Here is a 25,922-nt window from a genome sequence, read left to right on the forward strand (position 1 = left end):
TTACAGGGAATTAGAGCCAGAGTTTGCCCTACAAACACATTCTTTTCTACTGCTCCTTTCTACTCGTAGAAAACCACACGTTTCGAAGTGAAAGTAACCCACAACTGAACTGGTAATGCACCACTGCGACCTTGCTGTGAGGTGCACAGCCAGTTTTGTGACCGAGGGAAAAATAATCATCTATAACCTCATTCTATATCTAGCCATTAACTTAAAAAAAAAAATAAAAAAATAAAAAATCGTAAGGAAATTTCAGAGCTTTTCTCCCAGATGAAAAGCCTGACAATTATAAAATTAGTCTTTGCAAGGTCATCCTGATACACACTCCCATTTGTACACGTCCTTATCTGTGACACACATTCCTCTATAGCAGACATGCGCGCCTGGTTTTACACCATCCATTTCTGAGCTTCATGTACCTTGGAGGCTCAGAGATGCTGCACTGGTGGGGGAGGGGGGGGGGGGCGGCCCAAGGACGAAGGAACGGCACTAAATAACCTCCATGGAGCAGCGAGTCTTCCGTGCCAGACTGCGTCTGGCTGCTTTGCTGCCGGAATACTAAGCAGGGTAGGATCCGCAGTCTAGGCTGCTCGCAGCACCGGCTTCAGACTACACTGCTTTTTAACTGATGGCGATCATTTCATTTTTAATTATAGAGAAGAGCCATTACGCTGCAGTTTCGCAGCCAGGAGAAAATTGCCATTATTAATCATGTCTGTTTCCTACCCACCATTTAATTTAGTTCCTTCATCGCCTGTTGTTTTGGGATTAGGTTGCGCAAATGTGCATATGTGTAAATGAGCTGATGTTGTGCGTTTCCACATATGAATGTGTCATAAATAGTTATGACACCGAAGTGCCACTATGCAGATCTGCTTATTTATCGATGCATTTGCTATAATAAGATAATTGAACAAAAAATAATGCGCATCCTGCCTGATCTGTTTCACGAGTGGTGACTCCCAACCACACTGGTACTGTTTTGCAGGGTAAGATGTACTCGGTTTTTGGAGATGAGTTGTGTGTAAGCAAGTCGGGTTAATAAAACATTAACGAGTCAAAACGTCTTTGTAGAATATGGATTTTAGACTAAGCAGAGGGAAGAGACGGTTATAACACCCATCAGAAATGCATTAGTGTTATAATCAAAGAGTAGGCAGTGACACAAATGTGTGATCTGAAAGCTGAGGTGATTTTACCTTGTTGCCAGGACAACATAACCAATGGAGACCAAAAATGGAAAAGTCAATGTTTCTCGATGAGATTGACGTATAATGAGGGGCACAAAGGAATCTGTGGGCAGGTTATGTATGGAGAAAAAAAATTATATTCCAGATGGTAGCTCATAAAAAGTAGAAATGGTAAAACTCTGATTGCGCTAATATTTTTAGATTGACTGACTCTTCTGAATATTCAATGGCTGCCGATTGGAATGTGATGTCACAGTAATCCCTGTAGAGGAAGATCCTAGCTTTGCGCTGTTCTACCACACGTTGCTTGGAGCGTCTGTCTCTAAAGCATTGCTCTCTTCATATTACACTGTGCAAGTTTACAACTGGGACACTATACTCATTTTTAATTCGAGTCAAAAGAACAATATTGGAACTGGACATAAAATAAAGGAGTGATGTTAATGTCTTTTTTTTTTTTTTACTTAATTTTTGGTCTCAATAACTAATAGATGAAAAGCTATTTTTTTGTCGAAGGAATTAGTGATTATAAGTTACGACAGGTATACTAGGGAATTTTTAAGTTAGTTTTTCCTTTAAGCTTTTATTTGTTTCCTTGCCTTGTCAATTGCAAAGGAACCATCAATGACTCATTAACATGTATGGATGTGTATAGAGGCTGGTACACTGACATGTCATGTTCCACAGCTTCTTAAGCCTCAGTCTCCCAGCACTTTCAAATTCCATAGAGAGGTTGTCAAATATTATTGTAAGACACTTGCAATTAAAAGTCTGGTAATAGAGTTTGAATAGATGTTTCTGCAGGAGAGGCAGACTTAATCGGCAACTCATTTGGCATTAAAATAGTTCCTGCCTTTTCTTGTTAATAATTAAATATGCAATGATGGTTTTTTTTTTTTTTTGTCTTTTCCTAAACCTACACTGGGGAACATCTGGAGAATATCATCAGCATTTGTCAAGAAGTGGAAATATCTTCTTCCAGACTTTAAGACACCCACAAAGTTTAATTATAATTGAAGACATTTCAGAACGTGGCTTTCTTACTAGACAGGATTCTCCTCATCAGTGTAGTGGTGAATATCCTCACCTGTCCTTCAGTAGTCTAGGCTTGATATAGACTTTCCTCCTCAAGGAACACTCATTTATCTGGGTGAGGTGGCTTGCACCACAAAAGCCTGGACCTGCGCTGTCTGGTGTTTTTAATTCCTCTCAGGGACATACATGGCAGGCAGGTCCTATGTGGTGGATAAAATCTACCACCTTTATTGGGCCGTGGTGAGATAGAACTGGTAAGATGTAACTGAAAAATATTTCTGTGCCTTACCAAGAAAACCTTAGGGAAGGACACAGCAAAACAAATGATGTAGGACTGGAAGATGAAGGCACACAGTGCTACTGAGGCAGAGATAAGGATTCTTTGGAGTATGGCTGGTGCTTCTGACATGGTTCAATAAAATTCTTTTCAGTATCTAATTGCCAGTGAAATCATTTCAGAAAAGAAAGGATCTCAATGAAATCAGGACGTAAAGATGGAAATTGCATGCAACTTCTTAGGCATTAGGAAACTTAAATGCAGGGGACTAGGGCATTTTCAGGCAGGCAAACGTACTTGTTCCTTTGCAAATTGACATTGGAAGGACTTGTACTGGATACAATTTTTATGAATGCTGAATTTGATTCTGCAGGTACCACTGCAATATTTCAGTTAGGCAGGCTTATGCCCGACATACTGATGTGGGCTAAGCATCGTTTTATGAGCAGGTTCAGTCTTAAATAGGACATGCTAGCAAGTAATATTCCTGGTTATTATAGACTGGAGTGCTAAAGTCATAAATGAGTAGATGAGACATATGCCCAGTACAGGAAAAGGAACCAAGCCGCAGAGCAACTAATCAGCTTCTGTGAATCCAACTACCTCTTCGTTCTTCAAGAAAATAAACACTCATCTTTACACCTGGATATCTCCTGATGAAAGTCACAGAAATCAAATAGGTCACATTTCTAAATGTCAGACTTAGGTGTGACCTGAAGCAGACTGTGGAACAAATGAACTACTGCGTTCCAAGTTCCAAGTAAGGCACGGGTGGAACAGCAAGACTGTCTGACTTCCAAGAAATGACCTGGAGAATTTAGCCATTACCTTCAAGGAAAACATTAGTAAGCAATTTGTGATGGTGGGCCTATTTGACAGAGAACCGAAGGAGCTGTGGATGGAATTCAAAGATATCATCCAAGAAGAATCTGAGAAAAAATTGGTAACAACGAAAAAGCCAAGGAAATAAAAGTTGATGACAAGGCACAGTAAAAATTGCAAAAAGAGACCAGAACCCAAAATCAGGAAAGCTAAAAATGTCTTGAGTACTGCATTTTGAATTTCAGAAAGTTAGCAGGAAAGACAAAAGACTCATTATTGCAACATATGCAAAATACTCAAAAAAAAAAAAGAAATACAGAGGCAGAGAAAAAATAGAGATCACTGCTGATGCAGTGGGTAAGTGAAAAAATTAAGGAACGTCTGTTGGAAGTCAACACGTGTTTTATTGAGTAGAATAAAGCCTCCGACTGTGTTGATCACGTCGAACTATGGAATGTACTCAGGAAAATGGCTGTACCATAACATCCAAAAGCCAATGTCAGGATGCAATGTGGAGAAAATGAGTTTTTCCAAAATGTATAGTCGCCATACCCACTTAAGTAGTACGATGTGTGTATATATATATATATATATATATATATATATATATATATATATATATATATATATATATATATATATATAATGAGAGAAGTCTGACTGGAAGAAGACAACTATGGACTCAAGTCTGAAGGAAGAAACATCAGCACCCCAATTATAGCATAAAATGAAGAAGATGTGAGAACTCTTATAAGGAAGGTCAAACAGAGGAATATAAATATTATGACCACCTGATCAGTAGCTAACTTTAGTGTCGATGATTAAGACATAGAAGTTGTATATGGGCTGGTTGTATCCTTGGAACAACCATCAGTGGCAAATGGTCCATCAGTCAAAAAATACATTGCAGACTGTGATGAAGGACATGTGGGGGAAAAAAGGCCACAAGGCTTGGAAAAGTTGAAGATAAGGAACCGGTAATAAGATGGATGAATTCAGTCATCAGTACAATGAACATGCCTTTGGGTAGCTGGAAGATCAGCGCAGAATGGAGGAATCAACATTAATCAACAGTGACTTAAAATACCCATCCGTCTCCCACCTTCCATTATCAGACAGTGGAATGACCTGACAACATGGTATCATACCTTCTTTTGCTAACCCACAGTGACCTCAGAGGGTCGTGATCATCCCATCTTTTTTATATCAACTTTTAATGACTTCCTCTAATGACCGTTTCATTTATTTGTTTTGTTTTTAAATCCAAATTCAGGCATAGTTGTAAAACATTGCCAGTAAGTTATTGTGCTGCATAAATAGTTAAGCGAATATATCACGACTGTATTCCTGTGCAAGCTGCTGTTTGTCATAAGTTGACTATTTTACATTTTTATTGATTTCTAGCTTCCCAACCGATGAGAGAAAATCTAATTTTATTTTCATATTTTATTTCATCCTTTTACAAAGAATGATTTTCAACTCAAGAAAAATACTGATGTGACGATGTGGGGCGATGTTAGAAAATCATGCTTACCATGTCCCTTCGGTTCAATTACCTAATCAATCCCCTTTAATTGCAGAGTTTTACAAAAATCATATAAAATTGTACTATATCGAAGAGATCGCATGCATGATGTCATCAGAAGTGAACAGCAATGTTAACTGTATGTTTAATGTTGAGAGAACCAAGTCTATGGGGATATGTGTATGACAGCATTCTTTCCGGTGTGACTCCTCAGAAATGATCAGAAATTAACTGATAAATGCATTAATCAATTGCAAATTGTGTGCCGAATTGTTACCCTTAATACATGTAACACGATTTCCCTTTTCCCATTTGTATAAGTTTAGGAGCAGTTTGATGACACAGCTGCTGTAAATCAGATCATTCGGGGGGGGGGGGGGAGGTTGGCTTTCTTTTTTGTTTTTCACCAAATAATTGAGTGGATTATTTTCAATTAGCCACAAAGGATTAAATCATCAAAGGATAAAATACCATTTTTCACAGGATGTGGGAATATTGCCGTTTTTTAAATGTTGGACCTTTTTCTTTTTTGTCTTGTTTAAGCTGCACCTTGTGAGACTTCATATCTGGGACAGTGCTGTGCTTCCAAGCCCAGTGCAACAGGCCACTGTGAATGTTTGTGAATGTTATGTTGGCTTTGAGATATACTGACCCTAGAGGAATGACCACTAAGGCAGGGGAGTAATGAAGACGTCCTCTTTGTCCCAGTGGCAGCCCGCCTGTGGTGACACATGACAGGTGAGGTTGCACCTCCACTCCTCAGTGGATCCCAGACACGGCATCACCGTCTCCCACAGGGGGGTCGTTCCCGCGGGCTCACGTTTGCTCAGCCCCTCCGCTTCCACCACTAATATAGAGATATGTGTTTTTACTAGACGACTCACTAATTTGCTTGTTCTGCTTTAACTGACTGATGTTTCCAGGACATTGTTTGTAGTTGTTTTGCACTGTCAATAGTTTGTCTAATCATCAAAATATGTCTTTGCACCCAGATGATGTTCCTAGGACTGATGCATGTTACAGACCTTGATCAATGGGCAGCAGAGAATGGCTCCTCTGTCCCTCTCAACCACCCGCTGCTTCCCCCCACCCTGGCATTGCTGGCACCACAAGAGTCTTGGGATGTAAATCCAATCATACAGGAGTGCTTTTGTGCTTGCAGGCTGCCATGTTGATGCATAGGCTGGGATTTATCTGGGACAGAAGCACCATCAGACTGGTGGAATACAAGCGCACCACTGACAGGCATCATGTAATCTGGCTGTTGGGTGCTGGGAAAAATTAGAAGGGAGGCAAGCCCAGGTTGTCCAGAAATCAGTTAGGTGCCAAGCAAGGGAAAAAAAACCTTTGGAATATCCAATGAAAGAGGGAACTAAGGCGTAGTGAGCAAGAATATGGGACATGATTTCTTTTAGACTGAACTGGCTGTATTCTGTAACATTTGGCCCCCATTACCTGGTACATTGGCTGAATTATTAATATTAAATAGGGCTTGCCCTGAGAGGAGAAAGATGAAAGAAAATAACTGGGTCTAGTCTGATCAGTTGGACAATGGAAAAGACAACTGGCTTTCACATTAATTCAACAGTGACTCAATAAATGAATATTATTAATATTTAGCATTTACTTGAAGAAAGACATGTACAAGCATCATGCATTTAAAAATAAGTGAGAGGCATACAAAAGTAAACAGGTAGAACAACTACATATCTACGGGGATGCATGGTTATATGGGGAAGATTCAAAGACACTGATTTCACTATGTAAAAAAAACTGAGGTGAATAACCTTAGCTGGATAGTGAGAGGAGGCTTTAACTTGTATATTTATGCTTGTTTCTTGACTGTGACTGCAAGGCCATTGTGGTTATGGTAGGGTTAGTGACTGGAGAGGGAACTCGTGCCAGGATCCCCAAAGATTCAAAGCCATTCTGCAAGGTTTTGGAATAATCTGGTGGGTATATAACTCATTGGATTTGTGGATTGAAATTTTATCCTCATGCAGTTTAAAAGTTATTTGGCGAGCCACTGGAGCTGGGTAATGATCGTGTTCAGGGGTTATAATTGGATGTTTTCACAGCAGTCATTTTCCAAAATGCAATGTACATGGAATATGATGCAGTGTGAGATTTTGGGGTCTTGGTAATGTTGACAGAGGCTTGTAAAAGGCTGCTCTGGTTTTCCAGTGTTTCTGAGTCTGGAGGAACCTCCTCCCGGTAAATAACTGCATGGTAAATGTACGAAGGTTTGTAAGCAGGAAGAGGCTTTCCCTAGTCAGCTAGCAGATGTATCCTATCTTTCTGGCTGTGACAGTTCCCCCTAACTTGTGCCAGGTCAGCGTGCTCCACAGCGTGTCCCCTCTGGCACACTTCTATTCACGAATCCACAAGAACAACATCGTCTGGCCGAAAGCCCAGGACAGAACAGCAATCCCATAATGCATCAGCATCTTCTTACCTAAGGCCTAAGACAAAACAACAATCCCATAATCCCCCAACCCCATTAACCTTAAATGTCTCCTCCACGCTGACCAGCAGCTCACTTCGTTAGCTTTCACACTCCGCCTGTGGGATGCCACACAAAAGTCATTTGTTTTTGTATTCAGAAAATTCCCATTCGGCTGTCCTGCCAAGGTGTTTGCATTCGAGCGAGTTTGATTTGGCGATCTCTGATTATCGCCCAGCTTCACTGATGCCTAGTGTGCTCTCACACAGGGGAGCACCATCTTATCACAGAAGAGTCGTCGTGATGTATCACCTCTCACTATGCCTCTGCTCCATGACAGCCTCTGTGACGCTGTTTCTGCTGGGAAACTAGATTGTCACAGGCAGACACTCGCTGTGCCGAGATGCCAATCCCCTAGGTGTCTTGGCTGCATTAGCATGAATATTTATCAATCATTTGCTGATAGCATTTTATTGCAGAACCGTGTCAGATGCATTGTCTACTATGTGTTGGATGTGGACACAAATAACAGGACTGCGGAGGGAAAACTCAGCAGTCAGTACGGCTTGACCATCATCATACAGTTGCTCTCTGCAGTGTCATCAAAGCCCATTACTGACTGGCCAGCATCACACCAGGTGCACGCTGAATCGTCACTGATTCACCAGCGTCACCCGAGGTCCCTGTTATTGACTCACCAGCATCACACCAGTTCATCATTATTGATTCACCAGCATCTTGCAAGGTCCCTATTATTGACTCACCAGCTTCCACGAGGTCCCCATTACTGACTCACCAGTGTCACCCGGGGTCCCCATTACTGACTCATCTACAATTCCCAAGGTCCCCATTACTGACTCACTGGCATCGCCTGAAGTCGCCGTTACTGACTCACCGGCATCGCCTGAGATCCTTGTCACTGACTCACCGGCATCGCCTGAGATCCTTGTCACTGACTCACCGGCATCGCCTGAGATCCTTGTTACTGACTCACCGGCATCACCTGAGATCCTTGTTACTGACTCACCGGCATCGCCTGAAGTCGCCTTTACTGACTCACCGGCATCACCTGAAATCCTTGTTACTGACTCACCGGCATCACCTGAGATCCTTGTTACTGACTCACCAGCATCGCCTGAAGTCGCCGTTACTGACTCACCGGCATCGCCTGAGATCCTTGTCACTGACTCACCGGCATCGCCTGATATCCTTGTTACTGACTCACCGGTATCGCCTGAGGTCCCCGTTACTGACTCACCGGCATCGCCTGAAATCCTTGTTACTGACTCACCGGCATCGCCTGAGATCCTTGTTACTGACTCACCAGCATCGCCTGAAGTCGCCGTTACTGACTCACCGGCATCGCCTGAGATCCTTGTCACTGACTCACCGGCATCGCCTGATATCCTTGTTACTGACTCACCGGTATCGCCTGAAGTCGCCGTTACTGACTCACCGGCATCGCCCGAGATCCTTGTTACTGACTCACCGGCATCGCCTGAGATCCTTGTTACTGACTCACCGGCATCGCCCGAGATCCTTGTTACTGACTCACCGGCATCGCCGGAGATCCTTGTTACTGACTCACCGGCATCGCCTGAGATCCTTGTTACTGACTCACCGGCATTGCCCGAGATCCTTGTTACTGACTCACCGGCATCGCCTGATATCCTTGTTACTGACTCACCGGCATCGCCCGAGATCCTTGTTACTGACTCACCGGCATCGCCCGAGATCCTTGTTACTGACTCACCGGCATCGCCTGAGATCCTTGTTACTGACTCACCGGCATCGCCTGAGGTCCCCGTTACTGACTCACCGGCATCGCCTGAGGTCCCCGTTACTGACTCACCGGCATCGCCCGAGGTCCTTGTTACTGACTCACCGGCATCGCCTGAAGTCGCCGTTACTGACTCACCAGCATCGCCCGAAGTCGCCGTTACTGACTCACCGGCATCACCTGAGATCCTTGTTACTGACTCACCGGCATCGCCTGAGATCCTTGTTACTGACTCACCGGCATCGCCTGAGGTCCCCGTTACTGACTCACCGGCATCGCCTGAGGTCCCCGTTACTGACTCACCGGCATCGCCCGAGGTCCTTGTTACTGACTCACCGGCATCGCCTGAAGTCGCCGTTACTGACTCACCGGCATCGCCCGAGATCCTTGTTACTGACTCACCGGCATCGCCCGAGATCCTTGTTACTGACTCACCGGCATCGCCCGAGATCCTTGTTACTGACTCACCGGCATCGCCCGAGATCCTTGTTACTGACTCACCGGCATCGCCCGAGATCCTTGTTACTGACTCACCGGCATCGCCCGAGATCCTTGTTACTGACTCACCGGCATCGCCCGAGATCCTTGTTACTGACTCACCGGCATCGCCCGAGATCCTTGTTACTGACTCACCGGCATCGCCTGAGATCCTTGTTACTGACTCACCGGCATCGCCTGATATCCTTGTTACTGACTCACCGGCATCGCCTGAGATCCTTGTTACTGACTCACCGGCATCACCTGAGGTCCCCGTTACTGACTCACCGGCATCGCCTGATATCCTTGTTACTGACTCACCGGCATCGCCTGAGATCCTTGTTACTGACTCACCGGCATCGCCTGAGATCCTTGTTACTGACTCACCGGCATCGCCTGATATCCTTGTTACTGACTCACCGGCATCGCCTGAGATCCTTGTTACTGACTCACCGGCATCGCCTGAGGTCCCCGTTACTGACTCACCGGCATCGCCTGAGGTCCCCGTTACTGACTCACCGGCATCGCCTGAGGTCCCCGTTACTGACTCACCGGCATCGCCTGATATCCTTGTCACTGACTCACCGGCATCGCCTGAGATCCTTGTCACTGACTCACCGGCATCGCCTGAGATCCTTGTCACTGACTCACCGGCATCGCCTGAGATCCTTGTCACTGACTCACCGGCATCGCCTGAGATCCTTGTCACTGACTCACCGGCATCGCCTGAGATCCTTGTCACTGACTCACCGGCATCGCCTGAGATCCTTGTCACTGACTCACCGGCATCGCCTGAGATCCTTGTCACTGACTCACCGGCATCGCCTGAGATCCTTGTCACTGACTCACCGGCATCGCCCGAGATCCTTGTTACTGACTCACCGGCATCGCCGAGATCCTTGTTACTGACTCACCGGCATCGCCTGAGATCCTTGTTACTGACTCACCGGCATCGCCCGAGATCCTTGTTACTGACTCACCGGCATCGCCTGAGATCCTTGTTACTGACTCACCGGCATCGCCCGAAGTCGCCTTTACTGACTCACCGGCATCCCCCGACGTGTTTGGTTCTGATTCACTGACATCATGCAAGATCCCTGTTACGGTTTTGCTGTTATCACACATTTGCAGTGATTTTCCTGTAACTATTATTACTTTTACCAAATTGTTTTCTAGCTGTGGAACTATACATATGGTGAGTGGTGGCGTACAGCTCTGCCAATTATGGCATCTTCTGCAGTGCTATAGTGAAGTAAACCGGCTTGATGGTGCTTCCCTCTGCAAACAGGCACAAAGAACAGAAATAAAACAAATTAATGTGACTGTGCTAAAACCAAGCACTGATTGATTTTTCTTTTTCTTTTATTCTGGAAGGTTCCGTGTCTGCCCAGCTCTCCCCATCCAAACCAAACACATTCTCCTTCAAAGCAAAGAGAATATACGAATAACTGAGGAAAGTATGTACAGACCACACCTGCACCGACTGAGATCAAACAGATTACTATTTAAAAGGCACAATGGTAATGCGTTAGTGATGGTCTGTGCCTGCTGACTGTCTGTCGTGCTGTTTTTGGGTGTTGCTGCATTCATCTGATCTTCTCTGATGAAGCACTGCTTGACTGCTGCTGGTGCCCATTCTGTTGAGCGAAGGCAGCTGCGAAGTGTAATTTTTGCAAAGATGTGGTGAGCAGAGCTACCCTGTGTTACTGAGAGAGAGCTCTACACCATGACCTGGCTCAGGCATTAATAAGACTGCCTGGCAATGGGGCAAAATGCTACCAAAAGCAGGCCTGCAGTTGATGATTTTTATCAGATCTTTTTTATGCATGCGTGCTGTTCAAATGTAAGAGAAAATCAGCTTATTATAGAAACAGCATAGTGGATTTCTGTTTTTTTCTCACAGAGATTTAGTGCTACCAGTATTTGTGGTTCTATTATTTCCAAAATTCTACATTATCTATGCACAGGCATGTCACAAATTTGGAGTATTAAATGCCTTAGTTGCATTAGTGCTCTTTAGCGAGTCAGAAAAGGGAGGTAATTTCTTTAGGTTGTGCAGAAGATAACATTATGTTCAGTTCATGTTCAGCTCACATTCACTTTTGTGTTAGTGTTCGGTTCATGATCACTTCATGGTTTGCACACACTTGTGGAAGGATTTGTTCAGTTCTGTACTAAAGAACATTAAGGGGACTGTATGTAACGGAATCGTCGGGTCCTGAAGAAGAGCGTCCTACTGTAAAACCTTAATCTTGCCAGTATGTGTATAGAAGGGAAAATTAAATACTTGGAATAATATATTTTCTTTGGCATGAATGTTACCTTGTTAAATTGGAATAAATGTTCTCTTCTTCATGTCTGGTGATTGGTGAGATCACAGAGGATGCGTGACTTCCTCCTGGTGTTCCAGAAAGTACTTCTGTTCAGCAGTGTGCATGGGGGCATTGTGGGCGCACTGTCTACACCATAGGATGCACCTGGTGTCATGTTCTTTGGCCACTATATGATGGTTCAGAGCAACCATCAGACCTAATGAGGAGATGACTCCTCATACTGACTAACATTGTTGCTGAGTGGCATCCTTTGGCTTTCTCTAAATATAGGCCAGTCTGGATGCATGAAGAGGGATGAGAAATGACTTGCCATGTAACGTTTTTCTGTTTTTTCTGTTGGGGTTCCAGGTTTTGGAGCAGATTATGCATCTTTGTGCACCAGCCTTGGATATGAATGGTTTCTGAACAGCGACCCAGCCATAAATTCAGCTTTTGTAGAAGATGGGTCACGGAAATGTCAATTCAGTTTTGTGTTAACTTCGAGATCGTATGGTTGTGAGATTTAGCTACATCCTGGTAAGTGTCCATTTATCGTAGCCGCTATTCCCCTTTCCCAAAGTTGCAGTTTGTCTGTATTGAACACATGCTGTCATATGATTTTTGAGACTGTTCTCCTTGACATGAGTTAATTTTGCAGCTTTTGTGACTGATACACCTGCAATTGGGGCATCGATTCTTTTGGCTCTTTGAAACCCTGTTAGTCACTTTGAAAACTTACATATCAAAGTTCTAAGGGATGAGCCTCTATTATAACCAACAGAGCTGCATTAGTAATTGTGGTTTAGTTACTTCAAAGTGCTTTTTTTCCCTTATATGATGTTTCACTTGACCGTGAATATTTGTTAACATGTGGACTTTTTAGCATCACCTAGTGGATAAAAATGGTAAAGCGGCAGCTGTATCTTTGTCCATAGACAGCTGACAAAACAGATGCAAATAAGTAAATATCATTTGCAGTAATGGGCGCCAGATTTCAGAACAACAATACACATCGATCTGAAAGATTTTTCTGAAAGAACTTTATCCTCACTGCACACAGCACTAGTATCTGGGAGAAGGGCTTGGTTTGGCAATCTTTCCTATACCCAACCACAGATATCAGTGTAGGCTGGTCAAACACCGTTTTCCTGTGGTTACAAGAAAGCCCTCACTCTTTACAGCTCTGCACATTGGTGTGAAGACCTTGACAATTCTTAGCACTCACGAAGAAAATGCCTCTCAGGATGCTGGCCTGAAACATCCATGTGTGATTTTAGGGAAATAGTCTGCTTTTCTAGCACTGGCTATTCCGAGGGAGGGAGGGCGGAGATCCGTCTGTGTTCTCTGTCCCTGAGGTCTCTGCTGCGGCACCACTGCAGTCAGAGATGATGTCATTGGCCCAGCGAGCGCAGTGGTGTGGTGCAGAATTGCAATGAGGCTTTCCCATCTCGGGTCGTCTACTGACGGTTTCACCAGGAGGGACTCGTTCATGTCCACAACCTGCAATGTCGAACCAATAGGTTGATGCAGTAAGATGTGTATGTTCTTTGTTTTAATTGCTGAATTGCTGCAGCGGTAAAGAACCAGAAGATGTCTCCAGCATTCAGATGCTCCTTGCAGTGGTGTCTTACTTTGCAGTGGAGCTGTGTCTCTGATCACTTCAGGGCAGACAGGGTTATTGGAGATTTATTATACGGCCTCAATCTGAACTATGGCTCTAAGTGAAATTCCTGTCCCTTCTTCTTATGAATTTCCCAAGTGATATGACCTACTTTGGTCTTCAGGTGTCCATTTGAACTGGTCTTTGTTATGGTCCATGTTACCCCGTCTTTGCTTTCTCAAGTGTCTTGCTGTTGACACTGAGGTGGTGAGGGAGAGTGTGTGTGGGGTAGTGGTGTGACTCCTGACTGTGTTTACCATGTGAACCACGGTGAACCACTGTGGTACATGCAGAAACATCAAAATGATGAATTGGGTGCTGTAAGTGAGGATGGCATCTCAAGGTGACTGAGGCTACATCCTGGGGTTTGTAGGGTAGGTGACAGGGAGGAAAATGTTCTGGGTTTGCTTTGGTTCTGATTGGTGCAGCATAAAAACCTTATGCCAACCGAATTGCCTGTTAACGACTCTAATTTTATTATAATTCAGAGGACTGTGTAAGAGATTTAAAAAGGACTGAGATGCATAAATTATTCTGTGTCTATACTGAGGAAAGACTATAAATGTTCTCTGGTGTGTTGGGGCTGTAGATATTGTGGTTGTGAAAGTAAACTTTACATTGGCATCAGAAGGAATTTACTGCATATAGTGTTATAAACTCAGGTAATATCCTGAAAGGATTTGTGAATATGAATACAAAACTAAGATACAATGTGACTAGTTGGCTAAGAGATTGAACTAGAAAACAATGGAAGGTTGGAGGTATTCTGCTACAATAACTGCACAGTTTCTGAACTGGCATGTGACCAGATAGTAAAATTATAAGTTTGAACCGCTCACCCCCCACACAGCTGAAGCTAAAAACAGTCTAATAACTCCAACCAGGATTCCTGCATTTCCCTAACTGGGTTACCTGTAGGCACGGTGTAAGAGGTCAATCACCATGGAAAAAGGAGTGCATACTCAGTCCCAGCCCCTCGCTGCTGTTGGCTCACAGCTGAAATGAATACCGGTCAAAACAGTGACGCAAAAATGCTAAATATTGTAACATAGGTTTGAGTCAGATGGCTCTTCGCCATTTCATAAATAGTTTTTATTTTATAAATAATTTTGCCTAAAGTAAGGCACAAGTGAAAGAATTCAGGGTAGAAAACCCTTCAGATGGTACAAATCGACAAATAATTTCCCAGTTTTGGAAGGAAAGCACACGCAACAGTGGAATGCCTGATTGGGGCTGCGAAATCTGTGTCGAAGTGCACATACGCTCAATGGCCACTTTATTAGGTATTCCTGGTTAATACTGTGTAGGACCCACTGAACTACTTCAAGGGTAGACAAGTTATGTGTTCAGAGAAGCCTATCTACACATCACTGCTGTACTGATCTGTTATTTTTGCACTTGTGGCCCTTTTGTTACCTGGTAACAAGTATCCATTCTCCTCTGACCTCTTTCATTAACAAGTTGTCTTTTGGCCACAGAGGTGTGACTGACTGTATGTTTTTTGTTTATTGCACTACTCTGTAAACTCTAGAGACTACAGTGTCTTTGTCTGTCTGTTTTGCACACTATTTCACTACAGAGCCGCGATATTTTACATTTTCTATGAGTTTGCTAAATACTGGAACAATCCTGGGGATGCATGCTGCCTTGGAAGTATCCAAAGAAGAATATTTCTAACAGTTTAATAGCAGATTTTTTTTTTAAGCTTCCAAAATAATCAAATGTTTGAGTTGCCATAAAGTGCTCAGATATTTGGCAAAAGTGTGACAGGGCTTTTGTTCAAGAAATTATAGCCACAAACAACAAGGGATTCACCTGTTTCAGTGTGTAGAGAAACAATGTTGTCCCTTCCAGCAGCTGCTGTGCTGCAGGACACCAGCAGGACTGAGAAAAGCTGCAATGAATGATTTTGAGCGTCAAATAACTTCTGTTTGCCCTAATTTGTATTAAAGTCTCAGCTTCTCTATAATTTTGAGTGGGATCCAGCACTGCTAGTGGCTTGGCTGGGTTCATAATGACTGCCAGCTTTATAGTGCACACTAAATATTTCTATTCTAATCATGCCTTCTCTAGAGCTGAGGCAGTTGTTATGGAAACAGTAGTCAAGGTCATAAGTGGAAAGGACTCAAAATGGAGCAACAGCAGCTACAGAGGAATAAGGAGAGCCCTATAAAATAAGCATGAATCATTGTGCTCGATGCACCCTTCAATAAAGCATTTACTACGAATGTACTCAAAAATTATTTTGGATTAAAATAAGTGAAAAATGTCTGCCAGGCTGGGGAAGCTGTACTGTATGTTTCTCTTAGCTGTGTGAATGGCTATGTGTGACAGAGACAGAGATTTTACAACCTTTGGGGCAACTCCTGTACTGCCCGCTATAAGTGTTTCATTCATATCTGAAGAGCCTTGCGTTACATAATTAAGGGTAGAGTAAAAACCTTGAACTCCTCCAGATTTCCTCCTACAACTCTAAGTGCATGTTGGTGAATTGGCGTTCCTAAATATCCCGCTCGCCCACAGTGTGCTGGATCCCCCCGCGACGCTGTACTGGATAAGCGGCTGAAAGATGTATGCATGTATGCTTGGAATGTTCCCTTATATAAGTAGTATACGGAGAAAGATGGTTTTCTCTAAACTACTCTGTCACAAAGAAATGAACATGTAGTAGGCTACTACAAGCATCTGATGGTAAATAAAACGTGAAATCTGTTGCGCTAAAAAAAACATTGGAAGCTCTGTGTGAAATTTCGTCTATATGGTATGAAAAATGGCGCCCTCCCCTGGATACGGATAAGAAGCGCAGTCAGGTGTGGAGTAAGGTCAAATACAGAATTACGTAATGGTATGTTGCGTTGTCGAAACACCGTTTAAAATGACAAACACTTTTTTATAAACAGAAATAAATACCCTTATTGTTCACCTTACCAAATATACGGACAAGGTGTAGCCTACTTTGAGGGATTTAAAACGGTACATACATTTATATACGAGTATGAGTTGCATGGTCACACTACATTTACAACATTTAAATTTCAAAGTATAATGAACAATTTGCGCGTAAAACAATCATCCACTAAGCACATTTTTAGAAGAAGAAATACCACCTTTCCTGCTTTAGTTTTCCGTTCAGTTTGCACACATTAGAAACGTATGTACAACCGCTTTGTTTCGTTGCTGTGCTGTGTGTGTATATAATGTGATGCTCGATGAAACGTTCGTTTTACACACTGGTCGCAGAGTACAGATCAGAATCTAAAAACTGACTAATATGTGAATGTTAAGTTAAATGACTGAATGCCTGAAAGCAGTTGGCTCTAAAATTGGTAAGGCTGTCATTTTGCCAAGTCAAACGGCATAATGTACCACGTTGCACCGTATAGTGATATATAGTAATAGATGTTAGTGTTAAAGCCCCTCGGGGCTTGAACTACAAAAAAAAATAGTTTTTGTAATATATAGATGATATATTGTTCTTTTCCCAGATTTTTCTAATATATAGTTCTGTCAATCTGTGAATTGCGCAAGTAAAAGGTGCATCAGTCTCCAGCAGGAAGTTGTGTTCGTCTTTATTTTGAATAGTTTCCTTGCAAACGGTTACAATAACACTTAGTGTGCAAAATCCCTGGTGGTTTGTAGCATGTTTCCCTTTTGAGAGCCTGTTAACTGCGTCGCCTTGGCGTCCGGTTCCCTAGCAACGGTGGTAGGCTATCATACAGCATGGCGGACGGAAAGACGGGAAACAATCATTGCGGCGAAGTCCGCGTTTTCATAAACCTCATCGACCTCTTTTCTTCAAAGTACATTGGGAAGGTAATATTTACTGTCCCGGTGTTTTCATATGTAGTTCTGCAAGACGGACAAACGTAGTCGAGCCTGATTCCAGCTGTTATTAATCTGATACGCATGTGCGTATGTTAATCTCTTACAGCTAAATCTATTTCAGTAGCAGAGATGTTTGCTTTGGAGTTTCACACCACCTACTGATAGTAGTGAACACCGGATAGCGATGCAATAAAATGTTACATGAAACTGTTACCGTGTTGCTCTCATCTGAAACGCGTCCCGCCTGAGGTGCACCGTTGGAGTGAAGTTCCCGTCTCTCATGTCTAGTTTCTCTCCGACCGTCTTGTTGGAGCTTCGCTGGAGGCAGCAGATTCGGGGGATGAAGAGGAGCTCCGGCAATCGCACACTTTCCGAGTCGTCGGGACTGTTACCAAGCCGACAGCGCAGAAAGGGGCCACTTTTGCGGCCGAAGAATACTCTGTGAGTGCAAGGATGAAAACACGCATTGACGCTTTAGCCGTTTTTATCCCAGCATCGCTGTGACTCGTTGGTTATTAATTTTGCAGGCTTCAGACCGGGAAGTCCTCCTTGCGCGATTGATGGAGTGTGATGTTGTTATTTACAACATTTACGGAAACGCCGATCAAATTCATGAAGCCATTTGGGCAGTTTCAGGTAATGGCCAGTGACTTTGTGTCACCGTCCTGCTTGACCCTGATTATTGATTTTGTTGACAGAACAACAAAATATCTTTAACGAACAAGCTGATTATATTTTCAGCCCTCCATGCAGAATTGGACAATTTCAGTCGTCCAAAGATATTCATTCTGATATCAACTGTGCTAACCTGGGCCCTCAGCAAGCCAGTCGATCCAGTAAGTGTCTGTCAGTGTTGTTTAATGTTAACCAGTTCCGTCCAGATGATTAGATACATGTAATTAGAAAAAGCAGAGAAGTCGTGTCTGGACTGACTTGTAGCGTTCATACGGTTTTATGTCACAGTAAATGATCTATTTGATAAACAATCCTTATTGTCTGAATGTTTTATTTAATCATTTTAATGAAGGGAATAACAAATTATTATTTTTGTCATTTCAACCATTCCCATTGATAAGTCTTGAATGCAAAACTACAAAATCTTTAAGTTTGTTTCAGGGTTTTGAACTGTCAGGTAGGTAACTGATAATGAAATAATTGCAAATATTGAAAAACAACATACAGTTATGTATTCAAATATTTTTAAAAGGTCACTTAAAAAGGAAAAACGTCAGTGATCCTATTGTGATTTTTATTACTTAAACATTTTGCAAGTAGATAACTATGTTTATCTAGCTTTTTTCTAACCCTCCCAAGTGCCGCATGGTTAGTGATGAACACTGTGTGAAGGTCAATGTGCAGTATGACCGTGCATCTTCATTGTAGGATGATCCAGAGGCTGCTTTCACCGAGGATGACTATCGTAGGAGAAGATCCCACCCCAACTTTAAAGATCATATCAGCGCTGAGAAACTCGTCATTAAAATGGGGAAAACGGTACCTTAATCCAAACTAATTTAAGAGCGAAGATTTGTGTAGAATCATTAGGCCTATCACTCACAGATGAGAATTAAGATACAACCCTCCTTGATTCTCAGAAGCCTCAAATATTATGTGTTTTCAGAGTTGGGTAATTCAGGTTTTGAGAGTATAAGTCCAGACTGGGATTTTGTTTCAACCAACCAGTTGAATACTCTATAACTGTGACTGAAATGGTTGGTTGAAACAAAATCTTGGTCTGAACTTTTACTCTCTGGACCTGAATTACCCAACTCTGTGTATTTTTAATCAATCAAACATTCTAGATATTGTTTTACTTTATCATCAGATTCAATGTTGTTGGCCTGAAATGAAGTGTGTGTACGGTGGAAGTATTGGCACCTCTGACTTGAAATGCACTAAAATACCATAAAAAATAAATAATAACCTTAGAGATTAACTCAAAATGCCAAGATATGAAAAATATCACGGTTTATTAATATTTCAATGGAATCAACCAATTTCATTTCTTAACTTAATTAAGAATCAATTTCCTACAAATAAAGGTTTCACAATTATTGCAGCCTGTAAAGATTAAGATCATACATAAAATCTACCAGATTTAAATGAAATTGACCTTATTTAACTTCATCTAAGTTTTACAGAACTTATGACATTGACTTTCTGTTTCATTAGGGTTTAAAAATAAGGTAACGCACATATGAGATCCCTTTGTCATCCAGTGCCATAATGAAAACAAAAGAACCCACATTTCGTAAGAGACAGATGTATGTAGACCTTCATTAATCTAGTGACGGCTAAAAGAATATCAACAAAGTTATACCGCCGCGCTGTCAGGGCAGTTATTGAATGTGGAATGGTTGAAAATCTGGCAGGTAGAGGATGTGAATGAATTTTGCCCCCCATGATAGAGAGGAGGACAGTGAAAGAAGCAAGAAGATCCCCAAAAGTCACCATGAAAGAATCACAGGCCTTAGTGGTATTTTGGGGTCACCAGGTTTCAAAAAACACCACATTAATAAACTATGATATTTTTCCACATCTTTGCATTTTGAGTGTAACCCCACATGCTATAATTTTTTAACGGTATTTTTAGTGCTTTTACAGTCAGGGGTGCCAATAATTATGGAGCCCACTGTTTGTGTTATATGCGCTCTGCCATAGTTACTCCTTACTTCCAGTAGGACTGGATGGGCTTCAGTGGATGCATGGCACAATACCACTTCAGTAAAACTATTTCCTTTCAGAAAAAATCTAGGTTTTCTACCTATGTTGTGGCATCAGGACTTCAATATGGAATGGAAGAAGATATATTTCACTACTTTTTTAAGGTACAGCATAACCCATATGTACTGTATGTATGGGATTGCATTTTCTGAATGATGTTACCTTAAAATGAATATGCATTATATGTGAACCGTGATCGTATTTTGTCAGATAAGGATTCAATACTAGCAGTCTAATCTCAAAAGAAAAGTGTTTCTGTTGACAGATGAAGTCCTGCAAAATTCAGTAACTTGCAGAATGCAAAATTGAATTTACTCATTGGTGTAAACAGGCAAATTTCACTGAAATGGAGCCCATGACTAATGTTTTGGCAACGTGTGATCACATTCATTACAGGATTTAAATTTTTATTATGGTGTTTTGTAATTTAACAGTACATTGTTTTTGTAGATGTGTTGGTTGGGAGAAGCTTCGAGAATCCCTGTGTTTGGACTAGGCAACAACATTCTTCCTACAATTCACGTGAATGACCTAGCAGGGTTTGTCATATATACTCATTATATATGCTGCGCAAATGAAGAGATCCATTATCTAAATATAGTACCATAAAAGGAGGAACTTGAATTCTGATGATCAAACTACTTAAGAAATTTGTCTTGCTTTTTTATATGCAGTGTGATCCAAAATGTCATTGACCACAAGCCAAGGACACATTACTTAATTGCTGTGGATGAATCCAAGAATTCATTGGAAGATATTGTGAAGGTTAAGTCTATCAGTTAGTGAAGTAATTTGTGTTAAATGTGATCCTGCTTGAAATTACTTTAATAAAATGTGTCTTTTTTATATGCTACTCAGGCAATAAGTGCAGAACTTGGGCCTGGAAAAATAGCAAGGTTACCAAAAGAAGATATTTTCCTCACAGATGATCTGACGGTGTGTAAAAGTGTTCATATATCAGGTTTCCAGATTTGGCTCCATTTTCTGCTTTTGAAATTACAAATGACATTGTACTTGCTCATACATAAGGGCTTCATTGATTTAAGTGTTTGAAACCGTTTAAGGAAACTATCCCAGAATACATCACAAAAATAAACGGTTTGTTCTGCTTTTTCAGCAAAAAGACATTGATTCTCTCTTTGTCAACCTGCACATGGAGGCCGCCTTTTTGAAGGAGAACTTTAATCTTCATTGGGTGTCAAAATTTGGAATTATTGAGAACATTGATGGCATTGTGGAGGAATACAAACAAGCCAGAGGGTTACTGGTACTGTAAATGTTCCTGTTGAAAGGTTCTCATCCTGAAAGATTTTTCATGAGCTTTTCAAATTTGCAGTAAATAATTTTTTTTAATAAATAATCTGCTATGCATAAAACGTGGAACTGAGCTTGGGGTAAATTTTGGCACCATTGAAAGTGTGGCACAATATGTGTTCAAACAGCAAAATAATGTTTTGTGAGTGGTGATGATGTCATCGGTCCTTGTTATGAAATTATTTCCAGCCTGTTCGAGTCGGCATTTTGGGCCCTCCGGCTGTGGGGAAGAGTAGTGTGGCTGAGAGGATCTGCAGGCAGTACAAACTGCATCACGTCAAGCTCAAAGATGCCATAACTGACTGTATTGCCCAGTTGGTCAGTGTGTCTTTTACAGTGTAAACATTTGGAATAAGTGCCACTAACTTGTACCAACAGCATGCAAGTGTTTTGTTGTTCAAGATTCTGTGAAATACTATGTAAAGTCTGGGTTAATTTCAGGAGAAACAAGTTGCATTGGAAGATGGAGACGGTGATCGTGAAGATGCTCAGAGGTCTTTGGAGATGCTGAAAGAGAACATGGATAAAAATGGAGGTATATAGCAGAATTCTGCCTGGAAGCTTTTCAGCACACGCAGACAACACAGGCTGACGAAAAGATCATAGACAGCTTTGGAGTTGGTATTAATATGGCATGTTAGGTGATGTTATGTTAACATGTGGGTGTTTCACTGTCTAGGGAGACATTGATTGTTACTATCTTGTGTTTTTTAGGTCGCCTGGATGACCAGTTTGTTATACATATTGTGAAACAAAAACTGAAGTCAAAACCATGCAGAAACCAAGGATTTGTTTTGGACGGTTTTCCTAAAACATATGAGCAGGCCAAGGAACTGTTTAGTGGTAAATGTCATGCAATTTTCCATTTCTGTCGGCACTTCAAGTATCGATTCTCTTCTGATAACGGGTGTGTTTCCTTTCCTTCACATGAGCCGAGGAAGATGAGTCTGATGTTTCTGGATCTAAAATGCCACCAATCGACAATAAAATCGTCCCAGGTTTGTCAGAAGTGTGCGTAGAAGTGGTTTTAAAAGCTTTGAGACAGAAACATATATTTACAAGAGTAATAAAAATCTCACTGCCAGTGTAGCTAGTTACATGTACCGGTGTTAGATAATAAAAATAAATGTAATAGGTTACAGTTACTGAGAAAAACAATGTAATCAAATGACCGTTACTAATGAAAATGTTGATGATTACATGGGGGTTACATCTGAACACATCCTTTTTGGTAAAAAGGTCATATGTTGAATGTAACATTCGCTTTGCATCTTCACTGTGCAGAAATGCCGCCTTTTACCATATTTCCAGATAACACGGGTCAGCAAAGCTGTTGGGATTTTTCAGCTTTATTGCCCAGTTTAAAACATTTGTTAGAAAAGTAATCAAAAAGTAATCAAATGCATTAACTTACAATACTTTGAAGTAATCAAAATAGTTACATGGCTTATTGCATTTTTAATAGGGGTTTTACGTTTCAAAAATCCCAACTCTGGCCTTTGCCCATGCTGTTGGTAAATGGCAGTTGAGTACTAGTTGGTATAGTTGTTCTGGTGTGTGAGTTTTCTTCTTTCCTTTATCACAGAGTATGTTTTCTGCTTGGAAGCCAGCGATGCATTCCTGACTAGTCGTGTGCTGAATTTGCCAGAGAGCGTAGTCCAGGGAACCCACTACGCTCAGGAGAGGTTCCTTCAGCATCTAGCATCTTATAGGGACATCAACACGGAGGATGAAACAGTGCTTAACTACTTTGATGAACTGGAGATTCACCCTGAGCACATTGGTACTGCAGACATAGCATGTGATATTAGGCTGAGGGCACTGGCCTGTAATGATGTTTTACCCAACTCTGTATGATTATAACAGTAGATGTCACTTTCTTTATTATAGCGTTAGCTATGCCCCAAAGCAAACCAAGAGCACCATCTAGTGGTGTCAAAAGAATGCAGCAAACGGTTCATGGAACTTCATTTGGCCTTTACTACTTCTTTCTTTCTTTCTTTATTTATTTATTTAGAAATCTCCAGCAGTGATGACGTGGAGCATATGGCAGTGATGGAGAAGATAGGTTCGGCTCTGGGGAAACCCAGAAACTATGGGCCCAGTCCAGAGGAGCGAAAGCTGCTGGAGCAAAGGGCAGCTGAGGAGCATCTTAGGAGTGTGGAAGCTGAGGCAGCTGAGAAGCAGCGCAGAGAGGCGGAGGAGGAAGCTGAGAGGGAGGCCCGCTGGAAGGAGTGGGTGAGCCTGTTTGATCCAGCCACATTCGGTCATGCAGAATAATCTGCTTTCGAAGCCGAATGCCAGCGTTAGCATGGAGAGACCTTAGTCTCCTTTGTGCTGGTTGCAGCCTCACGCTTCTATTTGCTTGTAATATCAGATTGCAGGGTTTGTTTTTTTTTCTAAGGCAGCACAGTAAACTTCTGTCTCTTGAGCTGTTTTTGGAAACAATGTTGTCCTGTGTTCTCAGTGCCTGAGCGACGCAGGATGGTCGCAGCTCTGCCTGCGCTGTGCCGTGTCTTCATCTTAGAGCTTGATCTGTGTTACCATTATATGCCCCCCCCCGGTGTGCGGTTTAGTGGGCTAGGATGCTGTTTCTCAGATCAAAAATCTGACAGTTCAAAGCCCAGGAGCGGCACAGTGATTGGACCTTTAAGCAAGGCCCTCATTGCTCCTCAGAAATGCATGTCGTTTTGGATCAAAGCATCTGCTAAAGGAATGAAATGTAAATGCCCTGACCGATGTCGTCGTCTTAGAGTGCACACCTAGCGGAGGTAAAGCAGCAGGAGTGGGAGCTGCTGGAGGTCCAGTCCATCCCCCTGAGGAACTATCTGATGAGGAATGTGATGCCAACACTCACCCAGGGACTAATCCAGTGCTGTGCCCTCAAACCTGATGATCCAGTGGACTTCTTGGTATGTAAACCCTTGGATAGTTCACATGAATTATACATATTAAGAAAAAAAAAACAGTAACCAGAGAGCATTCCTGACACAAAGGGCACATATATTGCATTCTAAAAAAATAACAATTATGTAAATCTTTGTTTTGTTTCAGGCTGAATATATCTTCAGGAACAATCCTCAAGTTGATTGACCTGCCATTTAAGAATATAATAAAAATCATAGCAGTTTATGGTGTTTAATCTGTTTGTTCAGAAAAATGTTACAGATTACATGGAAATCTCATTCCCTGTTGAACTAAAAAGGTGCACAGAACCTATACAGTCCAAGTAAGGCAGTGAGAGGCTGAAGCAAAAAAAAAAAAAAAACTGTAAAAGTAATTCAGAAGTTTCTAGTTCTGAATTACAATCAAAATTCAATCCAGCACTGAGACATTCTCAATTTAGAACAAGTTAAAAGCTAATCTGCAATAATTGCAGTTAACAAGGGTGTACAGCAGGCTGCATTAACTTCATTTGCTGCTGCTGTGCCGTCAACACACAATTGTGGCCCTTTAGGGCTTCCTTAGTCCACCTAGGCGGGACACCTGGCATGCAATTCACCAAACGGGCTGGAACTGGCCATGGCCATCTGACATCTTCCTTTGCCTGGTACATCTGTACCCGGTCTATCTGTACACAGTCTTGCACCATTTGCTCTGTCTTCATCTGGTCTACCTACAATGACTGATGGTTATACGTAATTTCTGTACATAACATGAAATTGAAACCTTTTTTTAAATTATTATTGTTATTATTTACTATTATAATAACGGCAAAGTACATAAGTCTTAATATGTTTTTTGTGTTGGTAAATGCCTGTTTTTGCTGTTTAACATTTAACATTTAGTGCAGTATAGTGCTAAAATAATCTGTTCGTCAATTATCTATTATAATGTACTTATGGTTAGTATGGTTGTCAGGCTGTTTTTCAGATTTGTTATATTTATAATATAATTATAATTATTTCTTCATTTAAGATTCAGAACACAAGCTAATAGTTAAGCTAATATATAAAGAATAGGCTTTTTCGTTTTCTCAGTTAAGATCCTGTCAACAAATACACATGTTGGGATAGAATAATCTTGTATTGCTTGACATGACAAAATGTCGTCATGAAAATTATTGAGAGAAAAATTGGGTTCATGAATAATGTAGATTTTGATTTTGTTTTTATATTATGTATTCTTTTTTTTTTTTACCACCTCAGAAAACCCTTTAGACTAGTCCCATTGCAATTTAGGCTCTTCTCTCAGGATATGGATTCTGACACTAGATGGCAGACTTACTTCAAAATTTAAACTGCTGACAGAATTAGAAGATCAATTTTAAAATGCACTTTAATCCACCTGCTCTTACACCAGTAATCGTCTTAATGAAATCATGATATTTGTATATTCTCACTTCAACAGACACAATTTCTTTTAATGATTCACATTTTTCAGGTTTAATCAGACAAAAAAAAGAGTATTTTTTTTCAAATGTGTTTGACTCTCATCTGAGTTTAAAATAAAATGGACCATATGAATTGATCATTAATGTTCTTATTATTTTCCATTTAAAGCTTCTGACTGTCAGGCTTCCTCACTGTGGGGAGGCT

The 25,922-nt window shown here is 41.6% G+C and overlaps 1 protein-coding gene across 3 annotated transcripts; it reads left to right on the forward strand.

Annotated features, from left to right (window-relative positions):
• The first annotated feature begins 5,403 nt into the window (after positions 1-5,403).
• On the forward strand, positions 5,404-25,854 carry ak7b (adenylate kinase 7b). Of its 3 annotated transcripts, XM_023836047.2 has the most exons (20): positions 5,404-5,587; positions 10,924-11,006; positions 12,231-12,398; positions 17,635-17,787; positions 17,874-17,982; positions 18,088-18,182; positions 18,730-18,840; positions 20,091-20,174; positions 20,521-20,609; positions 20,745-20,835; positions 20,929-21,006; positions 21,188-21,337; positions 21,574-21,702; positions 21,826-21,919; positions 22,099-22,227; positions 22,317-22,382; positions 22,970-23,167; positions 23,402-23,622; positions 24,138-24,296; positions 24,439-25,854. In XM_023836047.2, exons 3-20 carry the CDS (start codon positions 12,372-12,374, stop codon positions 24,475-24,477), a joined length of 2,022 nt encoding a protein of 673 aa, XP_023691815.1. In that variant the 5' UTR covers positions 5,404-5,587; positions 10,924-11,006; positions 12,231-12,371; the 3' UTR covers positions 24,478-25,854. The 3 variants fall into 3 exon arrangements, with proteins under 3 accessions (XP_023691815.1, XP_023691816.1, XP_023691813.1); XM_023836045.2 differs by lacking the exons at positions 5,404-5,587; positions 10,924-11,006; positions 12,231-12,398 and adding an exon at positions 17,187-17,334; XM_023836048.2 differs by lacking the exons at positions 5,404-5,587; positions 10,924-11,006; positions 12,231-12,398; positions 24,439-25,854 and adding an exon at positions 17,183-17,334 and having other exon boundaries at positions 23,402-23,618; positions 24,138-24,289.
• The last annotated feature ends 68 nt before the right edge of the window (positions 25,855-25,922 follow it).

This window comes from Paramormyrops kingsleyae, chromosome 14 (genome assembly GCF_048594095.1).
Source record: "Paramormyrops kingsleyae isolate MSU_618 chromosome 14, PKINGS_0.4, whole genome shotgun sequence".
Lineage (NCBI taxonomy): Eukaryota > Metazoa > Chordata > Actinopteri > Osteoglossiformes > Mormyridae > Paramormyrops > Paramormyrops kingsleyae.